Genomic DNA, 25,181 nt, shown 5'->3' with positions numbered 1-25,181 from the left:
CCCTTCCTTTCTTGTGTCACTCTTGTCTCTCTTTTTATCCTTAAATACATAAATGGAGACAAGATTTATGGGTCTAATGGTTGTGGTAGATATAATGGCCAAAGGACCTGTTAAGGTGCTGCATAACTTTAGACTCTGACCATTGCTGTTTGAGTCACTTTGGATTTTTCCTTTAAATACCTCATCATTTTTTTTTTATCCACCATACCTCCCTGTTTTTGAAACCACTGAAAGGGTATAGCCTTGGTGTAAGACTAGGTGATCATCAGGGATATGGTCGCTCAGTCAAAGCAAATAATTGCACATATTCAGCAATGTAACATAATATTCCAGTAGACATAATTTAAGAAAAAACAGCCATCTTATAAAATGCATGAGATATGCATAAGCAAACAAAACAGAAGGATATAGATCAATAACACAAAAGCAAATGAACATCAACTCATTAAATACACAACTATTATACCCCAAAACAAAGTGCCAAGTTCATTCTAACTACTTTGTACAAATATATCAGTAAAGTTCTCACATAGTGCTTATGGCATGTAAGATAATTCAAAGTACTTGACAGGCATTTAACTGGCAAAACAAGTACCAATTAGTGGGCAAAAGGTTAAAGACAAGATTGAAAAGACTAGTTTCATACGGCCTCTGACAGCAGGGGGAGTTAGTAGGTGAGGTAACTCAAAGCAGTGCAATCGATGGTAAAGTAATGTAGAATATTCAAAGGGTATGCAAGCAATGACGGCTGTTATGTAGCACTTTTCAAAGTTTATAATATGAATTAAATTTAATGAAATTTGGTTTTTGTTTTAATCGTATAACGCATTTTAGGTTTATGTGAAGACATTTGGAGAACATGTTGGCTTTCGGATTTTCATGGACTCCATCTTGTTGTCTCTGACTCGGAAGGCAAGTAGTTTTGTTAGTATATTTAAGTACATTTTAGATATCATATATTCTTAGATTAGTTTAAAACTTGAATGAAATATTCTGTTGTTGCACTGTGCCTCTGAGTCAGAAAGTTCTACATTCAAACCTTACTCCAGAAACAGTCAGTGAAATCCTTAGGGACTGCTGTAATGCCAGAGGAATAATCTTTCAGATAAAACACGAAACCCTTTCATGATGATATAAGAATTACGACACTTTTGGAAGAAGAATTGAGAGTTCCTTTGATGTACTAACCATACCTATCTTTCTGTCCTCATCTTGCTACAAAATGTGTGGTGTTTTGTATATTACTGAAAAGTATTTTGGGATGTCCCGTAGATATAAAAGGTTTTCCATTGCAGTAAAGATTAGCTTTTACCCAGATTTCTATAGTCCTTTGTAAAGCACAACTGGGAAACCACTGAATTTTTTTTTACTTGGAGGTGAATCAGTCAAAACATCAGTTTCTGATTTTAATCTGTTGTATTCAGTGTTAACATTTATTTGTGATATTTCCCATTTTGCATGGATACTAATATTATCTTGGTACAAGTTGAACGCTCTTTATCTGAAATGCTTAGGGCTGGAAGTGTTTCGATTTAAGGATTTTTTTCACATCTTGAGATGTTGCATCTATATAATGGGATAACTTGGGAATAGAACCAAAGTCTAAACACAAGAATCTTTATATCACCTATTCCGGTAAAGATAATTACACCTATTCCGGTAAAGATAATTATTTTTCAGATTTATTCTAGATTTGCAGCATCTACAGTTTTTTTTTATTTTAAAATTTTGTTCCTATGAGTCCTAGTGTGGCTTTGGGCTCTCCTTGGATTTGCAACTACCCACATGCACATTTCCCTCCTCCACTTTCTGCTCTTCCTCCTGTTCATCGTGTTGAAGGCTTATACTAATGAGTTACATTTTTAAAGGATTTGGGACAACAGATAGTTAATTGCAGATGGGCTAGTCTTTGTGTTGTTTTCCTATATGTAGTGGATCTTAAGCAATTAACAGATTATAATAATAATGCCCAAATGCTTTGGGTGTGATGTATTGTCAATATTTAATATATCTTCCTTTTCTGGTCTAAGTAACAGGAGATTTAAAACTAGGAGTGTACTAGATGCATTTTACAACATGGAAAACTTGTTATCAGAAAGGATAGAGATAATAAACACTTTATTTCAGTCAAATCAGAGAACCCAGTGATATGGAACATTTGATGTAATACTTGTTTTGTTATGGAAAGCCAAGTTGCACAAAATGAATGAAAAGATGCCAGTAAAGGCAGCGGATTTGTATAAAACACCTGAAAAATTGTGTTAAGTCATCTCTCACAAAATATTTGCTTCATATAAAATGAAGCTGTTCATTTGTAAACACAAGAAGTTTTGCAGATGCTGGAAGTTCAAGCAACACACATCAGAGTTGCTGGTGAACGCAGCAGGCCAGGCAGCATCTGTAGGAAGAGGTACAGTCGACGTTCCAGGCCGAGACCCTTCATCAGGACTAACTGAAGGAAGAGCTAGTAAGAGATTTGAAAGTGGGAGGGAGAGGGGGAGATCCGAAATGATAGGAGAAGACAGGAGGGGGAGGGATGGAGCTAAGAGCTGGACAGGTGATGGCAAAAGGGATATGAGAGGATCATGGGATAGGAGGCCCAGGGAGAAAGAAAAGTGGGGGGGGGGGGACCCAGAGGAGGGGTATAGTCAGAGGGACAGAGGGAGAAAAAGGAGAGAGAGAGAAAGAATGTGTGTATATAAATAAATAACGGATGGGGTACGAGGGGGAGATGGGGCATTAGCGGAAGTTTGAGAAGTCAATGTTCATGCCATCAGGTTGGAGGCTACCCAGATGAAATATAAGGTGTTGTTCCTCCAACCTGAGTGTGGCTTCATCTTTGCAGTAGAGGAGACCGTGGATAGACATATCAGAATGGGATGTGGAATTAAAATATGTGGCCACTGGGAGATCCTGCTTTCTCTGGTGAACAGAGCGTAGGCATTCAGCAAAATGATCTCCCGGTCTGCGTCAGGTCTCACCAATACATAGAAGGCCACATCGGGAGCACCGGACATAATATATTACCCCAGCCGACTCACAGGTGAAGTGTCGCCTCACCTGGAAGGACTGTCTTGGGCCCTGAATGGTGGTAAGGGAGGAAGTGTAAGGGCATGTGTAGCACTTGTTCTGCTTACAAGGATAAGTGCCAGGAGGGAGATCAGTGGGGAGGGACGGGGGGGACGAATGGACAAGGGAGTTGCGTAGGGAACGATCCCTGCGGAAAGCAGTGGGGGGGGAGGGAAAGATGTGCTTGGTGGCGGGATCTCGTTGGAGGTGGCGGAAGTTACGGAGAATAATATGTTGGACCCGGAGGCTGGTGGGGTGGTAGGTGAGGACCAGGGGAACCCTATTCCTAGTGGGTGGCGGGAGGATGGAGTGGGAGCAGATGTGCGTGAAATGGGGGAGATGCGTTTGAGAGCAGAGTTGATGATGGAGGAAGGGAAGCCCCTTTCTTTAAAAAAGGAGGACATCTCCCTCGTCCTGGAATGAAAAGCCTCATCCTGAGAGCAGATGCGGCGGAGACGGAGGAATTGTGAGAAGGGGATGGCATTTTTTGCAAGAGACAGGGTGAGAAGAGGAATAGTCCAGATAGTTGTGAGAGTCAGTAGGCTTATAGTAGACATCAGTAGATAAGCTGTCTCCAAAGATAGAGACAGAAGGATCTAGAAAGGGGAGGGAAGTGTCGGAAATGGACCAGGTAAACTTGAGGGCAGGGTGAAAGTTGGAGGCAAAGTTAATGAAGTGAATGAGCTCAGCATGCGTGCAGGATAAGTTTTGTAGATGCTGGAAATCCAGATTAACACACACAAAATGCTGGGGGAATTCAGCAAGTCAGGCAGCATCTATGGAAAGGTATAGAGTCAACACTTCGGGCCGAGACCCTTCATCAGTACATTTATAAAAACTGAATATCCAGTTTAGGTCACAAGGGGGCACTGTTGTACTCCAATACTGTATTTGCTGTGATAGTAAGTACTTAGCAGAGATTAAGTTAGCTTCTGAGAAATGAAGGTGTTCACATTGTCAATGGATGGACTTCCATCGCAAAATAGATAGCATGACAGGCCTTCCAGATTAGTATTTCTGTTTCTTTTTCTCTTATTCTGTAAGAATATTGAGACACTAGGTGATAAAAACAATATGATAAAGAACATTTCCATGAGCTGTCTTGCGATATTTAATGTAGAATATCCCAAGACACTTCACAAAAGTGTAATGACAGAAATCTGGGTTGAGCCAAAGATGGAGACTAAAAGCTTGATGACATATCTGATAGAAGAAAGGTGAAAGGGAAGAATAAGTAAGGAATAAAAATAAGGACTTTAAGTTTGAGATTTGGGAACAAAGACAGCTTGTGAATAGTAAATGATCCGTGAGTGAAAATTGCTGGGAGAAAGTGAACCGGCAAGCAGAGTTTCAGATGAACTCATGCATCTCACGAAAGGAAGCTGAGACATTTGGGTCTGAATCTTGACAGATCTGAGGAGGAAATGTTCAACAGTGACCATTATGAGGCAGAAAAAAAGACAGGTCATGTTAAAGGACTTGAAGAATACATGGTCTGAATCTCAGGTCAGATTAAAATATGGTGTTAAAGGTTATATATAATCTGATTCACTTTTTGATACTATAAGCAAGAAAGAGACAGAAACATTCAGGAGAAAGACTTGAGGGTCTAACAGTGTCATTCACTCCAGGAGTGAATGCCAAGGGAGTTGAGATATACATAAGGAAGTATTTCAGTAATGACCTTGTCTGTGATTGAACAATGCAATGAGAGAGGCCTTCTGAGATAATATGGCCAAAGAGCAGATATGAAAAGGGTAGGACAATTTACATGGAGAGATTAAGAGAGAGGGAACTGGAAATTAGTGAGATTAGAATAGAAAAGGCAATTTGAGATTGGAGTTAACAAAGATGATGAATTGCACCATGCAGAGACTAAGGAAGGAAAAGGGAGAAGCTGCATGCCACAAGACTTATATGGACTCAGTTTAGTTCACAGAAGAATTTTTTTTCCCATTCAGATTAAGACCCACTTGGTTGAAATGAGATTATATTGACATTCATTACAGAATGATACATGAGGAATTTTCTCTAGGAAGAGGTACAGTCGACGTTTCGTGCCGAGACCCTTCGTCAGGACTAACTGAAGGAAGAGTTCGTAAGAGATTTGAAAGTGGGAGGGGGAGGGGAGATCCAAAATGATAGGAGAAGACAGGAGGGGGAGGGGTGGAGCCAAGAGCTAGACAGGTGATTGGCAAAAGGGGTATGCCAAACACCTGTCCAGCTTTTGGCTCCACGCCTCCCCCTCCTGTCCTCTCCTATCATTTTGGATCTCCCCCTCCCCCTCCCACTTTCAAATCTCTTACTAGCTCTTCCTTCAGTTAGTCCTGACGAAGGGTCTCGGCCCGAAACGTCGACTGTACCTCTTCCTAGAGATGCTGCCTGGCCTGCTGTGTTCACCAGCAAATTTGATGTGTGTTGCTTGAATTTCCAGCATCTGCAGAATTCCTCGTGTTTACATGAGGAATTTTAGTATTTTTGAGAAAGAACTGCACTTGTATTATTTGCTGAAGATTTTTAAAATTCTGAATCTTTACACTTTTTCAAGGATTGAATGATACAATTTCACTTTAAATGTGAAGACGCAGCAGGTTGCTGACATACTGATAAGGCTGTGGTACAACATATTCATGTTGATGTATTTTGCTTTTAGGTAAAGTTACAAGATGTAGAGTTCTTTGTAAATCTTGGAGATTGGCCTTTAGAAAAGGGAAAAATTACAGAGAAACTTCACCCTATTTTCTCATGGTGTGGGTCAGAAAATACAAGAGATATTGTGATGCCAACATATGATATTACTGATTCAGTTCTAGAAACTATGGGACGGTAAGATGTTATTTAATTTAAATATATTAGATTACTTAAAATTAATTAATCCCAGGAGGGTCCTGGCTGGAAACATCACAGTTTTTGTTATTTCAGTTTTAATTTGAAAAATGTGTAAATGATCCACAGTAAAACTGTAAAGAAAAAATATATTCAGCAGCGTTTCCCTATTGCTTGCATGTCCAACCTGGTGTTGCAAAAGAAAAATAGAAGTTGTATTCATATTGATAGTCAGAATATGAGCAAATTAAGTAAGGAGGTTTTCCAAGCCATTTTTAAGGAGGAATGGTCGAACAGCTGTTCCAGAAACCTGAGTGTAAATGAATGGTTCTGATCCTGCAGTTATAACGATGGTGATACTGCTGCAGTTCACAGTGATTGCCATTAGCTGCTGGTTATTGAGCTCTTTCACGTTTTGCACTAATACAGCCTTCTCCAATGCATTCAGGGCAAAACCATTTGAGCCAAAGGGAGCTTAAGATATTTAAAAGTATGGCAACTGGAAAATAATATGTAAATATTACACCGTGTTGTTCAAAGTCAAAAAGAGTCTTAATGACATACTAAGTTATAACAAGTACTTTTAAAAAGTAAATAATTTCATGTATGTCAGGTAAATATATCAACATCACTGGAATCTTAAAACACTGGCTCTCAACAAAACAACTGTTAGAATAGCACTAATGTCTAATACAATTCTTTTATTGCTTTTCATATTTTTAAAATTCTAATGCTGCTTTTAAACATCAGTTTAAAAACAGCTACAACTCTGGCTAAAAGTTGAATCAAAAATACTTGAGGAATTTGTCCTAGTATTATAGAATTGTATGTCTGAGAAATGGGACCTTCCAGCCCACCCTGTCCATGATGCCAATTTACACCAACTCTATATGCCCGTTTTATGCCCATGTTCTTGTGTACTTTTACTACCCGAGTACCTGTTGAAATCCATTTTAGAAGCTGCTGATGGTTTGACTGAATGATTTTTAGAAAATGATTCTGGATTTTAATTTTAGTGATATAACTGGAGTCGGCCTTCCGACTCTTTGAGCCACGCTGCCCCAGCAACCCCCAACAAACCCGATTAACCCTAACTGAATAACCAGACAATTTTACAATGACCAATTAACTTACCCGGTATGTCTTTGGACAGTGGGAGGAAACCAGGGCACCTGGGAATGATCCACACATTCTATGGGGAGGACGTACAGAGACTCCTTACAGAATGTCGCCGGAATTGAACCCTGAATTCCGGAAGGCACCACGCTATAACAGCTACCATGATACCTGTCCTTGACTGGTACGGCCATACGAACTACTCTCACATTGTCTCATTCTTCTCCTACTATGATCATTGCTGCCTATCTAAAACTAAAAATTTAAAGTTTATTTACTTAGATGTCCATATGGGCAACAGGGATAATGTTTTCATTTATTCTTGATACTTTAAGAAACAATCAATCCTTTACACAGCTTTGTGTTTTTGTTTATTTAATCTGCCAAAGCAGTTAAATTTTTATACAAATTTGACCTTAGCAAGAAGACAACTGCAAATAAAATTGAGATCATAAAACATAAATCAGTTATTGTTGATGTTTACCAGTTCAGCTTTACTACATTTATATTAACTTTAACCACAGGTAGTTGGTACAGTTTCAATTATTTTGGCAGATGCATGCATCTTGGAATTTTTTTATGATAGCTATTTTGAATTTTAACTGTTTGATTGAGTTGTTGAATAGAGAAGGTGGATAACTTGCTTCAATTAAATATCACTAGGAGTTTCTATGTTTTAACTATTTGTAGCTTTACTACATCTATATTAACCTTAACCACAGGTAGTTGGTACAGTTTCAATTATTTTGGCAGATGCATGGATCTTGGAATTTTTTTATGATAGCTATTTTCTATTTTAACTGTTTGATCGAGTTGTTGAATAAAGAAGGCGGATAACTTGCTTCAATTAAATATCACTAGGAGTTTCTGTGTTTTGACTATTTGTTATGCTTTTTTAAACCTTTTTTTGTGAGATCAAGCAGGGCTCAGTATATTTCTTCTCATTTAATAGCATAGCATATTGGATCTATTAATATTAAAACAGAGTATCCATGCTCAAATGATCCCATTTTAGATTTTGTGTTCATATATATCTACTAAATTCCTTTTCTCTATTTGAAACTTCCTTTAAGGCAAGTTGTATCTTGCACAACATTTATTCATTCTTCTATATCTAAAATTAGTAGTTGATCATTGGACAAACTTACATTATTAAGTAGTCAGTTGTATATCAATTGAATAAACTTATTTAAAGTAGTGAAAGTACCAGAGAAGGTAGAGGTAAAGATAAAATAATGTATCCATTCAATAAAGAGTTAATTTCATCTATATATTCTACCCAGCTCGGCATATCCCAGTAGGTTGGACTACATATATTAGCCACTTGTTACACGGACAAACGAGATTAACTGTCCAGTCAAAGACTATCAATCATTTTGCTCTGTTCTGTCAGAAGACCTTCCCCACCTTCTCTGTTACTTAGATTAACTTCCTTTCTATCTCAGCTTTGATGAAGAGTCTTTGACCTGAAATAGGAACAGTTTCTGTTTCCACAGCTGCTAAATGTCTGGCTGTTTCTGTTTTTGTTTCAGATTCCAGCAATTGTAGTTTTATTTATTTTCCCAACCTCCTCACATTCCCATCAGTTCTTCTCCCCAACTTCTGCCATTCATCTACATAATAGAAGCAATTTACAATGAGCAGTTAGAGTCATAGAGCTACACAGTACAGAAACAGGCACTTTAGCCCTCTCTTTCATGCCAACCTTTTGGCTCACCTACAATAGACCAATTTTCTTGCGTTAGAACCTTGACCTTCTATGTTTTGTCTATTTGTGTGCCTGTCCAAATGCTTCTTAAATGTATTAAAGAACTGATTTCAGAACTAGAAATTTTATCTGATTTCAGAACTAGAAATAGGTTTATTATCACTGATGTAAAATTTGGGTTGTGTTGTGGCAGCAGTACAATGCAAGACACAAAAAAATTCTATAAATTGCAAAAATAAGTAGAGTTAATTCACCACTTCATCTGGTAGTGTAATCCAGATATCAATCACTCCTGGTTTAAAACTAAACAGACCTCTCTAGTCCCCTTTAAAGCTCCTTCCTCTCACCTTAAACATGTGATATTTTGTTTTTGATAACCCTAACAAAGAAAAAAGATGTTGTCTTTCTACCCTCTCCATGCCTCTCATAATTTTATATACTTCTGCAAGGTCACCAATCTGTCACCTTCGCTCCAGGGACAGCAACCCTAGACTATTTAATATCTCCCCATAATTTAAGTCTTTAAATCTAGGCAACAGACTGGTAAAGTCTCCTTTGTACCACTATAATGTGCCAACAAGAACTGCACAAAGTAGTCTTAAGTGTAACCTACAAAACTGTGTTAATTAAATTGATTTGTTTAAGTAATTGTCCTACTATGAAAAACACAATTAATGCATTATATTTGGCAATATCTTGGAAAACAATATAATGCTCTAGGTCTGAAAGTTAATTAGTGAATATTGGTAGTCCTTAAATTTCACAATATCGTTAAGGTGATTAAAGCATTCTTTAGGAATTTTTAAATGCTATTATTGAAATTCAGTGAGGATTATTCTTTACCATTGGAAGCACAAATAATCTGGATATTATTTAACTGATTTATATTATGATATTGTAGCAGCTAAATTATTCCATCCCTCAAACTCGAGGTTATTCATGATATATGCAATACTCAGATTTCATCTTTAATGCTCGTGTTTTGACTAAGCAACCAGGTATTTCAGATCCACACAACAGCGTCGTCATAACTTTGCTGGGTAATATGATTTAGTTTAATTTGTTTGAGCGGTGCTGTTGCCAAGAGGTTTTATCACTGTTTCTCAAACAGATGATTGAAGTTCTACCATGACAATGATTGATACTTCTTTCTGTCATTAAATATGTCAGTTATGAGACTTTCATGGATGTGTTAGTCAGAGATGTGGTTCATTACTGTTTATTTATACTTACTCTGTTTTACTTCCATTTTTTTCCAATTCAAAGGAAAAATGGCTACTAAGGTGGGAGATAAAAGCAATATACAGCAGTTGATGGGATTCTGAAATAAAAGCAGAAAATTCAAAACGTACTCTGCAGTACAATTAGAGACTGTCTGTGAAAATGGAAATAGTGATGTTAATTCTGTGACAGAAAGCTGAAAGTGGAGATGTGATGGGGTTATACGCAAGGGAATTTGTTACAGTGTCATAGATAGAATGATTAACTTACAATAGGGATAGTGCTATGGGGCAAAATGCAACAAAAACTGAGTCTATGCCAATGTTGTGTAACAATAGCGTAGTGAATCTACTGTCCAAATAATTCAGAGCAGTTAACCAATCACAAAAAAGAGAAAACCTGTAGGTACTGGAAATCCGAGCATCTGTCTAAAGTCTACAGAAGCTGCTGTCTCCAGCACCAGCAGCCACGGACATTCCCAGACCACGATAATTTCCGAGCAGATTCAGATCTTGGACTCTGCAATCAATGCCGATTCCAGCGACCTTTTGCGCAACCTCCAACCATAATTCTAGCTTGGACCTTGACCGGTAGCACCTTCAGGCCGGGACTTCATGCACTGCTGCTGGAACCCCCATCTCCCTTCTGCAATCCCATGTCTCTCAGGTTCCACCACCAGCTCTTGGGTCCTCAGAGACTCCATATTCCTCTCACCTCAGCTTCCCTGAACACCACAACCCTCCCCTCTCCCCTGACACTACCAATCTCCTTCCCCCCCACCCCCCCCCCCCGAGCCCAGCTCTCATCCGTAGCTGGTCTTCACCATCCCCTCTGACCTTCCGCTCTCTGAGGCAGAATGTTCTGTCCTCAGTAAGGGCTCACCTTTGTCTCCTTGCTTCTACACCTCAGTGAGTTTCATGCCCACCGCGACACTGAGCTCTTCTTCTGCCGCCTCCGTCTCCAAGCCTACTTTTTGGCAAGGACTTTCCACCCTACACCGATGACCCCTTCTCCCATCTTCAACGTTCCTCCTCTTCCTGGACACCCTGCTCTGGTCTTCTGCCTGTTCTGGATCTTTTAATTGCCAACTGCCAAAGGGACATCAACCGTCTTGACCTCACCACTCCTCTCCCTATTTCTAACCTCACTCCTTCTGAACATATTGCTCTCCACACTAATCCTAACCTCACAATCAAACCCATAGTAGTCTGGCAGACTTACCTCTACCTTGCTGAGGCCAGGCTACAACTCTGACACCTCCTCTTACTTACTCCTTGAACAGGGCCATACTGAGGAGCACCAGGCGATTGTCTCCACCTTCCAGTAATTGCCCCCCCCCCACACCATTCCCATTTCCTTCTCCCACCTTATCTCTTTAATTGCCCATCACCTCCCTCTGGTGCTCCTCACCTTCCCTTTTTTTCCATGGCCTTCTGTCCCCTCCTATCAGATTCCCCCTTCTCCAGCCCTTTATTTCTTTCACCAATCAACTTCCTAGCTCTCTACTTCACCCCTCCCCCCTCCCAGTTTCACCTATCACCTACCACTTTGTATTTCTTCCTCCCCTCCCCCCACCTTCTTACTCTGACTTCTCATCTTTTTTTTTCTCCAGTCTTGATGAAGGGTCTGGGCCCAAACCGTCGACCGTTTACTCTTTTCCATAGATGCTGCCTGGCCTGCTGAGTTCTCCAGCATTTTGTGTGTTGCTCGGAACAGTTGAGTCTAGATGCTTTGCAGATATCCTTTTGAAGATGAGATGCTTTTATTTGAGTTAATGCCTGTCTGCCCTGGATCATAAAGGAGACTGAGGACAGAAGGGTCTATGAGGGAGAAGGGGTACAAAGGAAAAAAAAACTAGGAGATAGGGTGTTGACCCAAACAGATTCAGCTTCAATATTACAGGCTGAACAAAAATCTGCATCTGCCCTTTGGCAATAGCAGATGTGAGCAATGAAAACAGTGCAGAAAATTGACAGAAATGCAAATAAATTGTTGTCTCAGTAGGTAGTAGGGAAGGAAGTAGGTTTCTGTAGGTTTTTAAAACCTTCCCAATCCTCTCTCTTCTCACTAATTTTTGTTTTGTTGTACGCCCTTTGTTTTGCTTTTACAATAGCTTTGACTTTCCTTTCTGCCATGGTTGTACTGTTTTACCTTTTGAGTATTTCTTCATTTTTGGAATACAACTATCCTGCAGCTTCCTCATTTTTACCAGAAACACACACCATTGCTGCTCTGCTGACATTCCTGCCAGCAGCTTCTTCCAGTTTACTTTGGCCAACTCCTCTCTTATACCACTGTAATTTCCCTTACTCCACTGAAATACTGCTACATCAGACTTTACTTTCTCCCTATCAAATTTCAAGTTGAACTCAATCATATTGTGATCACTGGTCCCTATGTGTGCTCTTACCTTAAGCTCCCTAATCGCTTACGGTTCATTACATAACACCCAATCCAGTATAGCTGATCCCCTAATAGGCTCAATGACAAACTGCTCTAAAAAGCTATCTCTCTGGCATTCAACAAACTCACTCTCTTGAGATTCATTATCAACCTGATTTTACCAATCAACCTGCATGTTAAAATCTCCCGTGACTACCATAGCATTGCCCTTTTGACTCGCCTTTTTTATTTCCTGTTGTAACCTGTGGTCCACCTCCCAGCCACTGTTGGGAGGCCTGTATATAACTGCCATCAACGTCCTTTTACCCTTGCAGTTTCTTAACTCAACATACAAGGATTCAACATTTCCCGATCCTATATCACATCTTTCTACTAATTTGATGCCATTCTTTACCAGTAGAGCCACACCACCCCCTCTGCCTACCTTCCTATCCCTCTGATACAACGTGTAACCTTGGACATTCAGCTCCCAACTACAACCATCCTTCATCCACGATTTAGTGATGGCCACAACATCATACCTGGCAATCTGTAATAGTGCAACAAGATCATCCATCTTATTTCTTATACTATGCGCATTTAGGTACAATACCTTGAGTACTGTATTTGCTATCCTTTCTGATTCTGCATCCCTAATGTTTTGATGCTCAGCCTGTCGGCTGCAACTAAGTCCCCTCACCTGCCTGCCCTTCCTGACAATCTGACTGCACACTATCTTTACTTTTTTACCATCCGTCCTATCCTGAGTCCCTTCTAAATGAAGTTACTTCTGCATAAAAATGTGACACTGGCTGTAATGAAGAATCAGGAGGAGGAGAAGATGGCGGCGTGACGCAGCTTGCGCAGCCACTCCGGTGAATGATATCTGTAATCTGTCAAGTAGGGTGCCGTGCACAATTCTGATTTGATGGAGACAGATGTGAGAGAACAGAGGAACATCTGGAGAAACTTCTGAAATGCCTTTTTCACTGCCGCTGTTACTGTGTGATCCTGAATCTCCGGAGGGGAAGCCCCGAATCCTCAGCTTTGCTTGTTGCTCAGCAGCCGGGACGGGGTCGAAATGCTTGGCAGAGATGGTGCTCAGCGTTGAAAGGTTGGTCGGAGGCTCAAAGTTTTCGGACGGACTCAGAGTCGGCTGTGGTCGGGTGCTTCCAATGCATCAACAGTTGTCAGTGCCTGGAGGTTTATGGCAAAGAGAGTTTCTCCCTTCTGCTGCCTGCTATCGGGGACCATCGGAAGTCGATCGGAACTTTGAGACTTTTTTTTTACCATCCCCATGGTCTGTTCTTTATCAAATTATGGTATTGCTTTGCACTGCTGTAACTATATGTTATAATTATGTGGTCTTGTCGGTGTTAGTCTTTGGTTTGTCCTGTTTTTTTGTGATGTCACTGTGGAGGAACATTGTATCATTTCTTAATGCATGCATTTCTAAATGACAATAAACGAGGAGTGAGTGTCCTCATAATCTAATCTAATCTAATCTAATTGTATTTGTCATAATGACTTGTATACGAGCAATGCTCACGACCCATTGGCACGAGCGATATTAACATATTATCCTGTGTTTTTTGATTTTGGTTGTCCCTGAATATTGTACCCAAGGGGCATTATTTATATTTGAGTGACTATACAGTGGGGGGGGGGGGGGAGAAAAGTGGAATCTAAAATTTATTTCACTGATGTGAGTGAATTTATGCTTGCTTTGCCTTCTCTGGCATCATATTTAATCAGTTTCACTGTTCTTTGTTAAATCTTAAACTTGTTTTTAAAGCATTCATCTTATTCACTACTCCTTTATATCAAAGTGTTCTTGACTGAGGATTTTCATATACTTTTTAATCACTGTTACTTGATTTTCTCAGAGTAAGTCTGGATATGATGTCTGTACAAGCCAATACTGGTCCTTCCTGGGAAAACAAAAATTATACTGCATTTTGGAGAGGACGAGACAGCCGACGAGAGCGCTTAGAACTTGTAAAACTTGGGATCAAGCACCCTGACTTAATTGATGCTGCATTCACAAATTTTTTCTTTTTTCCCCATAATGAGAGCCTTTATGGTCCAATTGTAAAGCATGTGTCATTTTTTGACTTCTTCCAGGTATGTGGATTTTGTTTCAACACCTTATCCGATCTTTTATTAAAAAAAAGTACTGTCACATATGTTGAAATTAATTTAGCAACAGTGCCATTGCTGTATTAATTTGATAAGAATGCAGTTTTAATAATATTGCATCTTTACTGACATTACAAAATCAATATGGCAGGGAAGATCTCTATTTGCAATAAGTCTTTTTGTATGTTTTATGATTCTCTCTAGTCAGCTCCAACCCCACCTTCTCAACTCCCCTAATCTTCACTCATTCCATATATAACGGCATTAATTTATTTGTGAAAAATTGACTTTATTCAAGATGCCTTTTGTTTTGCTCATTTCTGGGAAGTGGATGTTGCTAATTAAAGCTGGAACTTATTACCCATCCCTAATGATCCTTGAACCACAGACCACAAGAGATTCAGTAGAATCCCTCTAATGAGGGTGTTCTCACAAAGTTGTTGGATAAGGGATATAGAGTCTCAATATGGCAATGATGAAGAAATATGGATGCATTTTCAAATCAAGGTATGTGTGACTTGAAAGAAAAACCACGTGACAGTTCTGCATTCACCCACACTCTTTCATGGTACCTGAGATCATGTATTTGTTAGAAGAGACTAGACAAGTTACTGCAGTTGATTTTCTAATACGGTGACCTACTAGTAGAGGGAGTAAATGTTTAGGGTAGTGAATAGATGCCATTCAGATAGCTTTCTTCACCTGAATGATATCAAGCTTCTCAAGAGATGTCTAAATTGTACTCATACAAGCAAGTGGCATGTATTTTGTCGTACTCATGTCTTGTGCATTGTAAATGATGAGCTGCCAGGATTTGTGACAGGAGTGTATGGTTATAGCCCAAGTGCTGTGAGAGAAGACACTGAGGCCAATAAACAGTTCACTAACTTTTAATAGGAGCTGTGCAGAAATAAGGAAAAAATAATAAACACTAGGCCAACAAAGCTGTTAACTAAAACTTTCAAACTAAAGCTAATGCTGATATGCGGCTTGGCAGCAGTAGCTAATAGTACATAAATAACAGTCCTTAACAGTGTCTGTCTAAATGTTAGTCCTCTTTCCCAGAACCAGAACAAAGGTAAGCAGGGAGCATTGGCATTGTTGTGCTATTGGTCAAGTCTCAACAAGAGGAAGGGAGTTAAATACCATACAATGAAACACTGATTGGCTGGAGCATGCATTCTCGTGAGCACGATGGCCAAAGCTGTCCTGCAGAGTCTCTGGTTGTGACAGGGCTCCCCTGCTGAGGTGCTGGAGACCTTTTCCTGCTGGGAGTCTTGGAATGAGAGAGTTGGCCAGGATGTTCGTGGGCTAGAACCCAAGAACGTTCCACTGGGCTGTACCACAAGGAGCCGCACAGAATAGATCAGGGAGCCATCCACCAGGTGGGGAGGAGGGGGAGGGTGGGGTGACTGGAGCAAAGGAGGATGTAGTCACTGGCTTGAGCTGGGAAACATGGAACCTCGGGTGAATTTCTATTGATGATGTGAGGCACAATCTATATGGGACTTTTATGATGGTCTTCTCCACAGCGAATAATCCCACGTGTCGTGGGATCATCTTGCGGCTCTCAGTTTTCAAGGGAAGATCCTGAGATGCCAAACAGATTTTCTCCCTTGGCTTGTGAGGCCTCCCCTGTCAGCGGAGAAGATCAGCCTGCTGGGCATGTTGTTTCTGAGCGCTCAGCAGCGGAGAAGATCAGCCTGCTGGGCGTGTTGTGTCTGAGCGCTCAGCAGCGGAGAAGATTACTCTGCTGAGCGTGTTGTGTCTGAGCGCTCAGCAGCGGAGAAGATCAGCCTGCTGGGCGTGTTGTTTCTGAGCGCTCAGCAGCGGAGAAGATCAGCCTGCTGGGCGTGTTGTTTCTGAGCGCTCAGCAGCGGAGAAGATCAGCCTGCTGGGCGTGTTGTTTCTGAGCGCTCAGCAGCGGAGAAGATCAGCCTGCTGGGCATGCTGTTTCTGAGCGCGTTTTACCAATTGCAGCGTTTTACCAATTGTTCAGCAGCAGGAACTCCCATGTCTCTTGGTCAAGGAAGAGTGATGGCTGTGATCCATTCTGGCATTCAACGGGGATCATGCCACTGGAGGTTATTGTGAACAATCTCTGTTCAAACCAATTGGTAGCTCGAGATCATAGGGTTTAAGAGACGAGGCAGGACAAGGTTGCCTGCAGCTCCTGTTTCACTCTTTGGGTCTGGAAGTTAGATTAGGGGTGGAAACCAGATGAGAGGTGGGCTGTAGCTATTCCCACAAGAGAATAGAAGGCCTTCCAAAAACAGGACGTGAACAGTGGTCCTCGAGCAGTCACTATGTTCTGAGGGAAGCTGTGCAGCCTGAACGTGTGCTGAACCATCAGGGTGACGGTCACACAGGCCAACCAGAGCTCAGGGAGAGCAGCGAAGTGAGCAGTCTTAGAGAATAGGTCCACAACCACCAGAATGATAGTGTTTCCATTAAACGGGTAGACCAGCGATGAAATCCATCAAGAGGTGGGGCCAGGGGCGGTGAGGCACAGGCAGTGGACATAGCAGACCCATAAGGCACTGGCGTGATGGCTTCTTCTGGGCACAAGTGGATAGGCAGAGACAAAATCGTGGACGTCCTGGGACATAAATGGCCACCAAAATCGTCTCTTGATAAATGCCAGGGTCTATTGAGTTCCTGGAAGGCCAACCAAATGGGAGAAGTGTCACCCATGTTACGTACCCCGCCAAACCAGCAGAAATGGATCACTCAGTTGGAGTCTGGATTACTAGAACTAAGGAAGTTTTATTAAAGAAACAAGCAACACAGTAATTGAAAGGATAATAAATGCAACAGTTCAGCAATGATAAACACACATGTGCACAGAATTAAGATAACAGCATCAATCAAGCTCTATCGTTGTCTAGGGGTAAATGACCAATTTCAAAGTGACACAAAAGTCCAGTTCGATTTAGTTCAGTTCGCAGTAATCGTTGCCATGGCGATGGACAACGTGGTGGGGGGGGGAGGGAGAGAGAGAACGAGAACGACTGATCACTCAGAAACGGCTTCCACTCACAGACCGGCGATATTGCTCACAAGCAGCTTTCGGGCGGGTCCTTTGTGATGTCACCTGAGGTCACCGACTGTGACCCCTCCTCCAGATGCGGTCGATCCTCTGCAGTGAACCCGGCACCCAAGCAAGGGCGGACACACACCGGGTTCCCGCTGATCGTACCTTTCCACCCTGTGCGTTTAAGGCTGATCCCCTGATCAGCCGTCCAAGAGCTTCCCACCGACTCGCGCACCGCTTCCAGGGTCTCGTTACCTCGGGTGTCGTGTGTGTCCTGCCTTAGCGAACCTGTCCCTTTTTATCCCCCTGCTGGGGTATCGCCTGTCCATCACTTCAAACAGTTCAGGGTTCAAGGGGGGAGCCGCTCTTGACAATGCCCAGACTGATGACTCCTTCATTAACACCTCCAAATGCTGCTTCATTGTGTGCCTTATCTCTCCCTCCCCTGAGGACAGGTGGCAGACAACTGCTGATGCCACTGGTGCTATCCCAGGCCAGCAAACATCTTAATTTATGTGTATTCTCGTCACACCCATTCCAACACTCATGGGCTCAGTGTGGCAGGCTCAAACAGCCCATTGGATCCAACTGTTGGGTGGCCCTCACCACCATCTCTCTTCCCCAAATCACTCAAGCAGCAATGCACCAGCAAGGAAGGATGGGCTTTGGATTGGCGTTTTCCTTGGACATGTTGAACTGCTGTGAGAGAGCATTGGCTTTGATACTCTTGATGCTGGGATGGTAGGTGAGGGTGAAGCTAAACTGAGTGAAGAAGAAAGCCCAACGGTCTTGACAAGAGTTGAGGCTCTTGGCGGCCCGAATGTAGGAGATTCTTGTGATCTGTCCATACCAAAAAGGGATGCCCTGTCTCCTCCTGCCAGTGTCATCATGCTTCCAAGGCGTCGTTGACAGTCAGAAGTTCTTGGTTCCCAACATTGTAGTTACAGTCAACCGGAGTCAAGTGACAGGAAAGAAAGGCACAGGAAATCAATAAATTTGCGGGATGGTGCATAAACAAATATCTGGACCTGAACCCCAGTAAAACTAAGGAAATAGTAGTGGACTTCAGAAAGTAGACTGTCCCAACCCTGGAAATAAGTGGCCAGTCGATAGAGCATGTTGGAGAATACAAGTATCTCGGCACAATCATAGATAAAAAAAAATCACCTTTAAGACCATTGGTGGGTTGATACTCTCCAAGTACCAACAGCGGCTGTTTCCCGTCAGGAAGATGTGGAAACTTCAGGTCCATCCATCGATTCTCAGATATTTTATAAATGCTTCATTGAATCAATATTAACTTACAACATCATGGCATGGTTTGGAGCAATGAACACCATCAACCTCAGCACACTCAACAGAATTGTAAGAATAAGCAGTAAAATCATTGGCCAGGAACAAGAATCCATAAGAGATAGACAATAAAGAAGGCTCAACAAATAGTAGATGACGTTACACATACTCTTCACACACACTACACTCTCATGCCATCTGGATGTTGCTACAGGTCCCTGCCCATCAGCACCAGAAGAGCCTTATCCAGTTATGTACCTTCCTCAATTTGCCTCCTGAACACCCAATTTTGAATATATAGTATGCATAGTACATTTGACAGTAAAAACAGTCAGTTTCATAATGTGTATTTGTATTTTAAATCACTTACATTAATTCTCAGTATTTATTATCAATTGTGAGTATTTTATATTGTGTTTAGCTAAATGTGGTATAATGTTGTGTACCTTAAGTTCTGTGATGTTGTCCTTACCACTGCACAAATGAAGTTCCTCACGGAAAATAAGGTGAATTGAATTGAATAGGGGTGCAGTCAGCTCCAGTGGCGGCGCCAGAGATTTTTTTCTTGCTGATGCTACAGTGGGGCTAAATTATTCAGTGATGGTGCTGAGGGATGTACTGTATGGTCATATGTATTCGCAAGGCCAGACGCGTGGCGTTCAGAAGTCAGTTTCAAGCATTATGTGCCTACTATAAATGCCTCTGTTGATCCACAAGCAACAGCAATTGATAAATATAATATAGAAGTGAACTGTGACAGTGTCAACAGCATCGGAGACAACCCAGGCTACACAGAGCATAAACAAACAAACCAACAGAGTGTCCGACCCACAGCGCACAACGTCAATCACGCACCAATCCCACAATCAGCGTCAAATGCCTGCTTTTCAACTGAAAAACACACTAACCCAGAATTGTCCTCTGCTATTTGCATTACATAGACAGACAATGCCAAAAGATACAGCGTTATTAAAGTCAAATAAGGCAAACAACAGATGCAGTGTTTTACCAGGAGTAGGACAAATCGTACTCTGACCATGCAATACCTCAGTTAATTTGGCTATTGAATTTAAAACAAAAATCAACAGAATCACCGCTTGGAAGTCTAAGCAAAACCATTAGGCTTAATAGCAGTAAATGTAATATTTTAGGATTTTCAGGAAACATAAGGACTATGGGGTTTCCACCACAAAATAATAATAATAATAATCAGCATTAGTCTTGGCCCAAATTTTTAAAAAATCAACTGCGCTCACCACTGATGTTTTCAGAGGAGCACAGTCCGTCTGTTGTTGTGATTGGTGGCGAAAGCATCAATGATTTCCTGGATGTCAAGTGCTTTGGTCCTCCGGCTGTTAAAGGCCAACAGGGCCAAGTTGCTGTTCCGAGCATCGCTGCTGCTGTTCCTTAGGTAGTTTTTGAGGCGTCTAAGGCAAGAGAAACTCCATTTGCATGAGGCAGATGTCACAGGTAGAGTCAGTGATATGCAGATTAGTTTGTATAAATCTATAAATGCATCGCAGTAGGTCTCATTAGAGCTAGAAATTCCACTGTGTCATTCACTCTGTCTTTGCTTTTGTTTTGTTTCCAGCAGATGCCGAACCTAATGTAGCTCTGCGGTCAGGTTCACTTCAGTCACTCCATAGTATTGGGCCATAGGCCAAAGACAATTCTTGCCTAGGAAGAGCTTGTGTTTGGGACTCGATGCTGAGACTCCAGTCAGAACACCCCCAGTCTCAATTGAGAACCATCTTTTCATTTCAGTCAGAAGTCTGTCTATTACCGGATAGAAACAGTGCTTACGAAGGTCATCAGAGGATGTGACAGGTGTGCGTTCAGTTTGGGCCTCAACAACAAAATCATGTAGGCGGCGGGGTGGCTGGACCTGTCTCCTTTCATGTGGTCTGCCCTGTATACTGGCCTTGACACACAGGTCCCAAGCTCTTGCCTGAATTTCACTCAATGATTCCTCTCCCCGTTTTGCTGAGAGTGCATTGATAATAGACTGAGCCAAGTCCACAGCGGATGAAAGCTCCAAACTGGGAGATTGTAGCTGGTCTGACATGAACTTGGTGACTTGGAATAAATCCTCAAACAGAGTGAGAAGTAAAGCAAACTGCTCGTCAATCAGTCCATTTACAGCTCTGGCCTCCGTTTTCCTCCATGCATTTGGTTGACCCATAATATCCTGTAGTGTAGCTAGGATGGCAGGGAGTGATTTCCTTATAGCCCGCAAAACTGCATACTGCCATGCCCAGCGTGTATCTGAAAATTTCTTCAACTCAGCGGGCTGTGCAGTTGATTCCAGTTCTCTCTGTTTCTTCATGAAAAGATTGTGGGCAACACAGTTTGAAAAGAAGTTGTAAAGCAGCTGCACAGTTTCAGAAAAACTCACCTGCCCGCTTGTTTTACATTGCTCACAACATCCACTAAGACAGGGTTAAGTCTGTGAGCATGGCAATGTATATATAAAGCCTGTGGGACCTCTTTCTTGAACCTCTCTGGTACCCCGTTATTGTACCCGGACATCACTGCTGCCCTGTCATAACACTGACCTATACACGCGTACTTAACATAACACACTGGACGAGTGTCTGTTCAATGCTTTTAAGAAGTGACTCTGCGTCCAACCCTTCTGCTGGAGTGAAGTGCAAGAATTCTTCAAGCACTGTTTCGTTATTCAAATACCGTACCATCACTGATATTTGCTCCTTTTTACTCAAGTCTTTACTTTCATCCACCATCATGGCAAAATGTCCAGCCTCCTTGATTTCTGCACTTATTTGATGTCTGACTATATCTACCATAATACCAATAATTTCATTTTGGGTATCGTGTTGGGTGTTTTTTTTTTTGCATTTCCAGGATTGTCCTCTTTTTTTTTTAGCTGCAGTCTTATCAAACTGTCTAATTACACTGAGCAACTCAGCAAAGTTTCCCCTTTTGCCAGATCCATCTTCCTCCCGGTGTCCTCGCTGGGCAATGCCTTGGCACGCAGTATAGCGTAGAGACTCAACCACTGCTCTCATATACTCACGATTTTCTTGGACAATCTTTGTATGTCCTTTGTCAAGCATATTTCCCAATCTTGAACCGTCTTGTTTTCTCAAGCTGAATTCGGCCCATGCCTCCATAACAAACTTATGAGCTGCACTTACATGGTGGGTTTTGAAAGCTGTTGTAGCTTTCTGCCAGTTGTGGTAACTGGTGACAGTAAAGGTAGATTCAGAATGGAACCCACGTCCTCCACACAGGAAATGCCTGCATGCGAAGCAGAACGTAGTATCATTTTGTGATCGAATATTCCAGCCAGTCAAACCAGCCACAAATAAAACTCCTTTGCTGATTGCCAAACTGTTGCGAGCAGCGAATGGTACTTTTTCAATGCTGGCCGACGGGGTCCTTCCTCAGGCTGCTGGCTAACATCGCTAACAGTATTCCCACTAGCACTAAGAGCAGCTTCATCCACATTCTCTTCTGAATCCTGCTCCATTTCTTGTTCCTCTACTTCACCCTCACACTCCTTCGATGAACTGCTGTCGTCCTCATCCCCACTTACTTCTTTCTGCATGTCACTTTCAATTACGACAGGCTCAGGCTGAAGCACCACTGATTCCTCTGGGTGAGGTCGTTTTCTCACTAAAAATCGATCTATTTTTCACGCCGGCCAAAATAATGTACGCTAGCTTGTAAAAGCACAATGTGTGTGTGTGTGGCATCCATTAGTCTCATGAGACCATGGATCTGTGCCTGGATGTATGCTATCAATCTCTCATGTGAGTGAGAGTGAGTCACATCACCACCTTAAGTGATCTTGGATCAGCTTAACTGATCTGAGTACAGCAACAGCAAGACACTGACAACGAACGAATAAGCAGAAGTGCAGAGTGGTTCTGACCTTAGACCAGCACAGAGTTTATAACTTTATTGCTGCGTGGGTGCTATGGTAATTGGGGGTGCTGCTTCACTAGATCAACTGGAGAAACAAGCTGTATTCAAAACTATACAGAGAAAACAAAGCAGCTGCAATTTGTATGTCAAATTTCAGTTAATTTCTTGGTGCTGCTATTGTAATTTCTGCTGGTGCTATAGCACCAGCTCAGCGCCGCCCCTGGTCAGCTCCGAAGAAGAGTCCTGAGAGAGTACAGCTCCAATACCAACATCCGATGCAACCACCTTGATGATGAATTCACCAGATGGGTTTCGACATTGCAGCACTGGGGCAGTGGTGGAGCTTCACTTCAGTTCTGAAAATGCTTCACTTGTCCAAATGAATCCTGCAGAGGTCTTCTTGGTAAGTGGTTTTGGGAGCCGTGGTGGAATTGAAGTTTCTGATGAGGTGGCAATAAAAGTTTGCATGATGCGCCAGACCTGTTTGACCATAGATGATTTGGTCCACTCTGACTGCCTTTACACAGCTCCATTTGAACACTGGGATGGATGAGGATATAGCCTGAGAATGACGCCTGCTCTTTATGGGACTAGCACTTCTCTAGCTTGGTGTAAAGGTTGTTCTTGAGGAGCCATCTGAGAACCCTCCAGACGTGCTGGACGTTTCCTGGCGAGAGCAGGAATAGATCAGAATGTCACCCAAGTACACAAAAACAAACTGTTTCAAATGTCCTGGAGCACATTGTTGGCCAGGCCTGTTGAGCACTGCCATTGGCCAGATCAAAGGGCATCACGAGATACTCAGTGGCCAGTGCAGGTGTTGAAGGCTCTCTTCCACTCATCCCATTCTCAGATACGAACCAGGTTGTAAGCATTGCACAGATCTATCTTGGAAATTATGGTTGCTCCCTGGAGATGTTTGGCTATTGAGGTAAGCAGGGTAAAAGAGTAATGGATCTTCACTGTGAAGTTGTTGGGGGGCTGCTAATCAATGCAGGGACAGTGCTTGCCATCCTTGTTGCTCACAAAAAGAAGCCCACCCCTGCTGGCAAGCCCCAAGGCCAATACCTCCTTGATGTACTCTTCCATGGCCACCATTTCAGGCGGAGGGAGAGAAAAGAGCTGATTCTGGGGAGGACTAGTCCCGGGTAAGAGCACAATGGCACGGTTCTATGGCTGGTGTGAAGGCAGGGAGGTGGCCTTTTTACTGAATACCTCAGGAAGATCATCCTATTCAGCAGGAATGCCAGACACTGGCACTTGGCACAAGAGGGGATACATTGACAGGGGCTTGAGCTGGACTCAGACAGGTAGGCAGGCATGCCAGTCCCCACTCTTGAAGTGGATCAATCAATCTGTGGGTTGTGTCAAGATAACCAGGGAAGGCAAGCACCAGAGACAGTTCAGGAAAATCAACAGATAGAAGGAGAGCTGGTCCCTGTGGTTGCCTTGTGGCACAAGTTGGAATGGTTCTGTTGGAAAGGTGAATCCTGCCAGTACCTAGAAGTAGACCATTCAGGGCCTTGATGTCAATATTCTCTGTCAATTGCCGAGTTGGAACTCTCCATCTTTGAGCTAGTGAGATAGCCCTGAGGTTCCTGGCTGCACTGGAGTCAATAAGTGCCTGAAGCCCATGGGTCTGAGACCCCCATGACAAGGAAGTGGGAGCATTACACATTTAAGGGAAGATGCTTGTAGGGACAACTCCCCATCTTTCTTCCTGGTAACCTCTTTTATTGGGTGCTTGGGACATGAAGCCTGGAAGTGTCCTGAATCATAACAATAGAGGCAGGAACTTGTCCTCCAGTGCCAAATCTGGCTGTCGCTAGTAAGCTGCTGAACCATGGCTTTGAGAATAGTAATCATTACCACAGCTGTCTGGGGTGAGTTGTCGAAATGTCACTGCAAGGGCTGACACCTGATCTTCTTTCTGCGACTGGGCTTGTTGCTCTGAGAGTAGCTGTTGCACTGCGTGAGATACGTCAGCCAACCCTGCCTCTACTGATTTTATGTTCTCCTCCACAAGCTTCGTTTTGCTCTGGGTTTGTCATCCTGCAAGTATCTGTCACGCTGCTAAAGTCACCTCTGCCAATGCAGCTTCAACTGACTGTAACTTATTTCCCATCTTACCAATGAATAATCAGGGGCAAATCAGCTGCTCTCTGTCTGCTGGGTTCATTTTCTTTGGTCAAGACTTGCTGATAGGAGTGTGATGTGAGAGAGAGAGAGAGAGACAGTGAAACGGACTGTTCACTCACTTTTAATTGGAACTGTGTAGAAATTAAAGAAAACAATAAATGCTAGGCCAACAGGGCCATTAACTAAAACTTTCAAACTAAAGCTAACACTGATACAGTGGCTTGCCAGTAGTAGCTTAATACCACTCCTTAACAGTGTTTGTTTACACTGTAGTCTTCTTTACCAGAACCAAGACAAGGCAGGGAACATTGACGCTGCTGTGCTTTTGGTCAAGTCTTGACAAGACTGAAGCAAGAGGAAGGG

General features: G+C 42.3%; 1 protein-coding gene across 2 annotated transcripts in view; it reads left to right on the top strand.

Moving 5' to 3' along the window:
• poglut2 (protein O-glucosyltransferase 2) overlaps positions 1–25,181 on the top strand; it is a 93,415-nt gene that overhangs the window by 43,887 nt on the left and 24,347 nt on the right. For both annotated transcript variants that reach the window (XM_072263470.1, XM_072263471.1), the window contains 3 exons: positions 835–912; positions 5,723–5,895; positions 14,209–14,446. In XM_072263470.1, coding sequence (XP_072119571.1) covers positions 835–912; positions 5,723–5,895; positions 14,209–14,446 — 489 coding nt within the window. The remainder of the gene's footprint in view (positions 1–834; positions 913–5,722; positions 5,896–14,208; positions 14,447–25,181) is intronic.

Source organism: Mobula birostris, chromosome 7, assembly GCF_030028105.1.
Source record: "Mobula birostris isolate sMobBir1 chromosome 7, sMobBir1.hap1, whole genome shotgun sequence".
Taxonomy (NCBI): Eukaryota; Metazoa; Chordata; class Chondrichthyes; order Myliobatiformes; family Myliobatidae; genus Mobula; species Mobula birostris.
Note: the sequence above shows the minus strand (reverse complement) of the source record. Positions and strands in the feature narration are given on the sequence as shown.